Genomic DNA, 8,627 nt, shown 5'->3' with positions numbered 1-8,627 from the left:
TTAGTCTGTATTGAGGAAATTTTCAGTGTGTGTGTGTGTGGGGGGGGGCATTTATTCTATTGTGGTTTATGTGCTTTCGGCAAAGTAGATTTAATTCAATCCAATAAGTTTAAATGAAATGCAAGAAAAAATGCGTATAATTTAATATTCCGTACAAGGAAGTCATGTGGTGTACACATCAGATTTTTTTTTTTTTTTACTTGTGCCTTAAGGTAAGAGGTTTTGGAGGATGAAACTATTGTGCAAGCTAAAAGATCAAGAAGAGATTTTTCATTACAGCACATAGATATAGTAATAGGCAGATCTTTAATAACATGCAATCTACTTAATCCAGGAGTGAAGTTGTTACCCCAGATCATAATTGCAGTTAAGATGCTTTATGCTTCACACTGTATGGTAGATTTAAATCTCATTTTGTTGCCATCATATAAATGTGACTTGTTTGACATCATGGAAACTGTTTAATAAATCTTACAGCACTGATTTGTAGCTCATCCTATGTGATCATGCTGCTGCTTGGTTGTTTTTTTCTTAGTAACTGGCCAAGCTGTATGTGACTGTGCAAGATTTTTTTAAAAACCCTTTACATATATATATTGTGCATTTTGAAACGTGTCCAAAAATTTTTGCAGTACATTAGAATAAAATGAATCTATGTTATAAAATAGTAGTGGTATTTTGGAATTATAGCTGAGAAAATACCTCTTTCTCATGACATTTTCGGAACCAAACACTTATCCGGTTGGAAGTTACAGAAAGGCTTTACATGGGTTTGTGGGTTCATAAGTCATTTAATTAGAGAGCATAGCTACCACTTCTTTCATAATTTTTCATGGTTATCATAGCAGTCAATGATCATTTTCCAAACCATTTGCAGATATAAATCACTTTAGTATGATTGACTGTTAAGGGATTATATTAAAATAATTCATGAAATAATTATACATGACAGTTTGGCAGCATGACATGTCATCAATATCTAGCACAAAAATATTTGCACATTCTGACCAGAGGTATACAGGCTATACTGGTCAAGACAGCTTCACACATATGACAAGTCTGAATAAGACTGATTAGATTAAAAAAAAAGGTAGCCTCACATATATAAATATGATATAGTAGCAATGTTCTAAAGAAAACTAGATGGTTTAAATATCATAATTTAATGCAAAATTAAGTAAATAAATTGAATGACTAAATTACTAACAGCACGTTTTCTGTGGACCTTTGAGCTACCTTCTATCCTTAATACTCCTGTTTGTGAAAATTGCAAAGTAGGGTATGATATACAAATGATTCCAAATTCACAGTATATGCCTGCTCTGTGGGCTGTCATGATAGCTGTATAGATAGAGGGGTTGTAACAGAGCATCAAAAATATTGTTTTATCTGCCATGGGTAAATATTTCATAAGAAGTCACTATACTCTATAGAAGATAAAAAAAAAACAAATAAAAGCATTGTGGACGGAGGTGGTGAAAAACCAGTTTGTGAAAAGGATTCTGTTAGCGTGGAATTGCAGTTCACGTGGAGCATTGATACCTGGCCAGTGAAGCCTATGCAAAATTAATGAGCTCAAGAAAACTGTGTAAATCCCAAACCTGGCACAGTGGCCCACAAAATATTAGGTCAGAAAGGATTACAGACACCTTATTTGCATGACAGAGATGGATCTTGCTGCTTCATCTCAACATTTGGTGCAACACTATTACAGGTATGCCATTGTCAGCTTCAACATTTCACTGGCATCTGCTGTTCTGTGGATTGTGTGTATGCATTCCTTTGCACAGGGCTGTCCTGATGCAAAACCACTAATATCTGCAGATCCTGATTGGCAACAGATTTTCTTTCCTGATGAATCCCACTTCATTTTGGAATATGGTAATGACTGAATATGTGTTGAATGCTATATTGGTAAATGTCATGTTACTAACTGTACTGAATGATCACCAAATGTGATAATCTGAGGTGTCATTGGATATGAGAAAACTTCTCAACTGAGAATTAAAGGTTCTCTTAGTAACTGCTATGCTGGGAAGATTGAATCCAGAGTTATTTCTTTCATATAATGCATTCCTGGAAGTGTAGTTCAACAGAACAATGCCAATCTATACGTACCTAGAAATGTTTAAGACTTCTCAGCATGTTGGACACCACTTCTTCTTTGGCTTGTTCATCCACTGGACATGCAACCAACTGAACATATCTGGGATTTAGTGAATCAGCAACTCTTTTGTAGTGTTCACTTTGCAGCCAATGTAGCTTTGAGAGAAGCAAGATAGAATGGTGTTTTTGAGGCATATGTGTAAATTTGTTTGATTTAACTGACAAGTACAACTCTTATTGCAGGGCATACGAATACCAATATTTGGCATTTAATATTTTTGTATTGCTCTGTAAATTGAATTACTTCTTTGCACCTGCAATAAACTTCATTTAGTTCATATTTCCTTCATGATGTTGCAATTTTCATAAACAAGAGTATATTTCAGTTTCTTTTTAGTCCAAACTCTGAAGTAAAATTGAAATATGGATTGAGGAATCAGAGGTAATAATATTCAGTAAACTTCACTTTTCAATTCGTTAAGATTTCATAATCCTGAATTCATCAGGTTGGTAAATTTTTAACTTTTACAGTATTATTCTCTCTTGTGGGATAAACAGTTAGCATAACTCGATGTACTTGGTCAGTGATAATATTTAAATGCTGTCAGACATTCAGATACTGTCCCACACAAATAAAAAAAAAAAAAAAAAAAAAAAAAAAAAAATCAAGCAATAACACTGGCTGCATTAGCTTTAAGTATTGTTACAATATGCTTGTAATTCAGGCTTTCATACTATTTTCTCCATATTCTTATCCCACCATCTACCTGGTGTATGGAAAACATTTACTTGTCCATATAACTCTTTTCCATTATCAACTGTTTGATTTTTGCAATCTAGCACAAACTAGAAATTGTTGATTTTGTTAGCTGCAGAGCAAAAGCTTTCAGACTGTTTTCACTTCCATTCAAAGATCACTTTAGTTGGTCCCAAATTAAGATTAGTTGTAATTTAACCCGTCTATTAAATTAAACAAGTTGGTAACTCTCCTTTCAGTTCAAACATCCAGTAAGTGATAATGTTAGTTCAGTAATGACCACAAGTTTTAATCTGAGATTGTTTTTTTTTTTTTTTTTTTTTTCTTCCCTTAGCAGTCCACTTTTTGTTAACATGAACTACAGTTTCTCTTAAACACTTCACAAGCAGATTGTTTCACTGATGTTCACTCTACTACAAACATAACATATTCAAAATAAGTTAAAACCCACACTTTTTCCCTTCTCAGTATTCCATTAACTTTTATAAATTTTTTAAATCTTTGTAGACTTCAGGATATTTTGTATTTATCATTTTAATGTGATTCATGTTAATGTAATAATGCTGAAATTTTAAGCACTCTACCTATGATTAGTAAGCATGGTATACTTCAAATTCAACCATTGTTATATTTTGATATCCCAGTGGTTGCTGTGTGTTTATTTTTTATATTGCAAAAGAAAGGCTCTAAAGTTCAGATGTGTATATTTAGAAATATTTAAGTTGCTTAAATTAGCTTAGAAAACTCTGCAGAAAGCAGCTTATACAAGAGAGTATATTCTTATATAATTATGTGTTAATAGTGTACACTAGTTTCTTAACAACAAAAATTTTTTTTATTAAAAGCACACTAATTTCTTTACTGAACCTTTTTTTTTTTTTTTTTTTTTTGCTGGTCTATGTTTGTTTTTCATTCACACTCCTTTTAAAATAAATTTGTAATATTTTGAAGCCTATTTTTTTTATAAAAAAATTTATGATAAGAGTAAAACATTCCCTTTTATTAGAATAATAATATCAAAAATAAACTATTTTCCTAAAAAGTATTCAATTTAAAGATACTAAATGAAGAGGATTAATAATTATTGAATTTTATATTGTAATCATGTAAGTTATTTTTTTTTGGGGGGGGGCTGCATTTAAAATACCCTTGATTAATACAATACTTAATTTCAACTTCAATTCATGATTTCATTAACACAACATCAATATGAAAATTATATGAAGATCATTAAAAACAGTTTTTATTTTTAATGTGCACTAAGCAAAAATTTAAATTTCTTTCAGATAACTGCAAGGTGTCTGACACAAATAATTAAAAGATGATTCAGACAGAACTGAAATATGCTCTGAAGAACATGAACTGTATAAGTTTTATTTTTCAAACATTTTTAAAATATTGCATATTTATGAATAATGCATTAAAAATAAAGCAAACAAAAACTAAAATATCACATGAATAAATATTTATCAAATGTTTCATGTTATTGTAACAAACCTCTGAAGAATAAATTAAAAAAATAAACTAGATTTTTATTTTTTAAAACCTAATATAATCTTACAAAAAATAATAACCGGGTAGTCATAGTTGATTTTACATTTTATATGTATGTGTTTGTGCTTGAATATTTTAATATAAAAAAGTAAACAGTTTGTTAAACCCATGGAAAATACTGGCATCAATGATCACTAAAAAGGAGAAAATTCATTTCTCATTATTACTGATATTGAAGAAAAAAATCAAATTAACATTTTTATGAACAATTTGTATTAAAAATTACTGCTTTTAAAATTTTAAATTAGAATACACAATCATTGAAATTATATTATACGTTTTGCAGTGGTGCAGACACTGAACCAAATTGTCTGCATTAACTTAAAACCATAAAATGAATTTCTTCTAGCTTCCTTATATGTGTTCTTGAGGTTGTTTTTTGATAATTTACATACATTAAAAAAAAAGTAATGTATGTTATAAAATATTATATAGAAGATAACTTGGTTTTTCCCTCAAATCAAGCCTTTAATAGTATTTTAATACAATGCTTTCATAGATTCATGATTTTGGCAATGTATGTTTCTAAATCAGTTTTTTTTAACTGATAAAAATAAAAACAACAGCTTTAAACATTTTATAGTTATGATAAAGATTTGGAAGTTTTGAGCTGAAGGATAATGTTATGCAAAACTATGAGAGAAATTAAAATGTGCGTGATTTTCAGAAACTTTGTTTCTATGAATATTTTATATATTTGATACTTATTGAAAACTGCAGCAATTTATCAAGAAAGAAGTAAATAATAAAAGAAAAAGAGGATAATAATAAAAGAGGACTGATAATAAAAGAAAAAGAGGATGTGGATTAGTGAAATTTGAAACACAATATATCCTAGCAAATTTAATCTTACTGTTAATTTCAATTTCTAACTTTACACATGATGTTTGAAAACAGAACTATTTAAGTTTTTGTTTTTTTGTTTTTGCTTGTTTATACATTTTATTTAGTACTTGTAAGAGCCACACTTTTTTAAATTGATTTATATACATATATATTAATATTTTATTTTTATAAGCATTAAAATTTATATATAACTAATAGAATAACTGGAATTTTGCTAATAAATTTTAAACCATCTCATTTATTCTGAAATTATCAGTCATTCAAATGGTGGCATATTTTGAATCAAACATGGGAATTATGTTAATTATTTTTTAAGAAATTCACAATTTTGAAAAAACAATATAAATTGTCTGTTCAGTTACATAAGAACAATAAATGTTAACTATATTAAAAATTATCTTTCTATTGCTTGTATTAAATTCAGAATCACAAAGTAAAGTAAGTTATAAATAATAACTTAAAAAGCTGTCATAACAGTGTCACTGAAAATAAGCAAAACTTCAATAAATTAAATTTTTGGTACTTACATATTATCCTGACTGTGAAAGCTGGCTACCACTGAAACCAAAAAATTCACTTAGATTCTGCCAAAATTGTACCAGTTGTTCCTGCGGAATGCTGAAGGAATTGATGCTTCTTTATTTACTGAACAATCGCCATTTGACCTGCTTAATAAAAAATTTTTTGTTGATTTATATTCTTTTGTTAAGCCTCCCGATTTTACCTGAAGCTCTCTTTAGAACGCTATGAGTACAGATATTCCGCAGGTAATTGTTCCAAGGTATTACTGTTTTGTCAGCTATATTCAGCTAATCTTATAGTGTCTATTAATATACACTGTTTTGATGGTAAGATCCCCATAACTTTAAAAATAATTCACTGCTTGCTGCTGGGCAGAAAGCAGATCTCAAATTTTGATCATCTTTTCTAAAATGCAAGAAAAAGTACAACACTAACGGTTAATTCATATGCTTGTTCATAAAAACAAAGGTAGCTTTTTAAGAATCAATTGGGGTTACATCAAGTGAAAGTGTCGATGTTATGCATGTGTTTTTGTGTCATGCTTATCCATATTTGGCACTAAATCATGTTGCTTAGCAATATCTATATGGTTAACAGTATAATAATATGTAAGTACCAAATTTTTAGCAGGCTGATTTGAAATTATTAAATTTTTAATTGAATTTTTAAATACTAGAATGTCTTTCCTTCTTCCTTCAGTTTAATTAATTATGTCTAAATTCTTATATTTGGAGATGAGTTTTGAAAGTATTTAAATTGCATTTTCAGTATTTCGACTTAATACTTTTTAACTAGATAATGTACATGGCATTTTCCCTGAATCATTTATTACTCGCATACACTGTCAAACATAACTTCTGGACACAGCTTTTTAACTTTCTGTAGTTAAAAAAATTGTTTGTTTTTGATAGGAACATTTGGTTTGAAAATTCAAGAACCAGGAACATAAATCATACAATCAAAAAATGGCAACCAAATATTTTATCGTAGGTATAATTTGTTTTGGAACAAATGAAATATTTGAAAGTAACTCTTTGAAACATGCAATAAAATTTTTGAAAGATCTAGGAATTCCAAAGTGTAAAATAATACCCTAGATAATTTTTCTGAGCACTTGAGTTAAATCGTAGTCAACTAGGTGTTATACTTTTTTTTTACATGATGTGTACAGATTTGATTCTTGATCAAACAAGTTCTAAATGACTCTTCAAATTAAAATTCACATATATTTTACATTTAACATTAAAATGAAATAGTATATTCATAATATCAGTCTGTTTGCCTTATATCTTACATAAATCACCAAGACATGATAAAAACATTTTTATAGCTGGTGATTGTAAAACGACAAAAATTTGAATTTACAAGCAATTTTTACACTCTCCTATGTCTAGAGATAAAGAGTGAAAGTGCAGTCTGGTTCTAAACAGTCTTTGCTGCACAACACTTATCAGCACATGCTAACACTCTTGTGATGTTGAAACAGATGCGAGTTCTTTGGCATAGGGACATCCCCTTAAGTCTGTAACCAACTATATACTTTATAGGACAGAAAGTCAAGCTACTCCAAATTTTTTAAATTTTAGTTTGGAATGGTGGTAGCTTGAGATCACAGATATATAACTTGTCACTCTGAGCATTGAACTCTTTCTGCGACAATAAATTTATTCTTGTTCTATACCTTGTTATTTTCAGCTGTTTCCTTGAAGAAGAGAATTTAATGTCAAAGCAGACTTATGAAGCATTTCAACCCATCGGGGAGATGATGATGATGAAATGGCCGGTATCAGAAAAGGATCACAATGTTCTCCAGGCTGAAAAAATTTCTTTTCATCAAATGGTTTACTAGGACTACTATTTTCAATTTTTATTGGAGAACTATCTTTTTCTGAAGAACTTAAACGCTGCCTTTTTGTTGGCTGACCTTCTGTTGATGTGGTTGGTGACTGGTTCTCATCTGCAAAAATTTAAATGGATATAAACATATAGAGGTACTAAGAAGATAAAATAGGTTTTGAAAATACAAACTATAAATACATAATTTGCTACTCTAAGTTTTATATAATCTAAGTCAGAAATAGTTATACTTTTCATATTTCAGGAAATGCATAATCCACAAAAGGAAAAGTTAGCTTCATAAAAATTATGAGTAAAATTGAAGAAACAGTTAATAATATACTAATTTGATGAAGCAGCATTGTAATTAATGTTCTTTAATTGTTTCCTTTACTCAGCATTATAGGTATTTACAAAACTTTATAGACATAAACTAAAAAGTAATAATTTTAACAATTTTCATTTATAAATTTTTTTTTTTGTTTACATGCTTCTGTTTTTTAATTTGTACCACTTCAGTTTTTTTCTTTGTATAGTTTAGATTCATAATACACATCTGAATAGAATAAAATTAGTTAGATTTTTATAAATATATATATATATTAATAAAATCCATTCAGAATAATTTTATTAATAAAAAATGTACCCAATAAAAAGATGCAACTACATAAATTATGTATTAGATTACTTATATTTGAATAATAAATATTTTAGACTATCTTTTTACATATAAAAATGATTCTATTTGTATATATATATATATAACACAGTCTTTGAAAAGCTGTCGTGGCAAAAAAGTGTTTTATGGAACTACTCTTATATGCACCCTCAGGTCGCCAAATTTCTCGCCAATCCACAGTGCCATATTACTATCTAAGTTTTTTGTCTACATTTTTGAACTTTAAGCCTAAAATGTCTCCAAAAACCACGTTTTGAACACGCAATTTAAGCTAAAAAATCCGAAGCAAAAACAAAAAATTTAGATAGCAAAAACAAAGTTTCTAAC

General features: G+C 28.9%; 1 protein-coding gene across 2 annotated transcripts in view; it reads right to left on the bottom strand.

The window, feature by feature from the left end:
• Positions 1–4,207: 4,207 nt before the first annotated feature.
• The window catches only part of puf (ubiquitinyl hydrolase 1 puf), a 223,611-nt gene continuing 219,191 nt past the window's right edge, over positions 4,208–8,627 (bottom strand). For both annotated transcript variants that reach the window (XM_085814567.1, XM_085814568.1), the window contains one exon: positions 4,208–7,742. In XM_085814567.1, coding sequence (XP_085670693.1) covers positions 7,477–7,742 — 266 coding nt within the window. In that variant the 3' untranslated portion in view covers positions 4,208–7,476. The remainder of the gene's footprint in view (positions 7,743–8,627) is intronic.

Source organism: Stegodyphus dumicola, chromosome 4 (assembly GCF_044657685.1).
Source record: "Stegodyphus dumicola isolate Sdum_Otavi_A_Nest chromosome 4, ASM4465768v1".
In the NCBI taxonomy this organism is placed as follows: domain Eukaryota; kingdom Metazoa; phylum Arthropoda; class Arachnida; order Araneae; family Eresidae; genus Stegodyphus; species Stegodyphus dumicola.
Note: the sequence above shows the minus strand (reverse complement) of the source record. Positions and strands in the feature narration are given on the sequence as shown.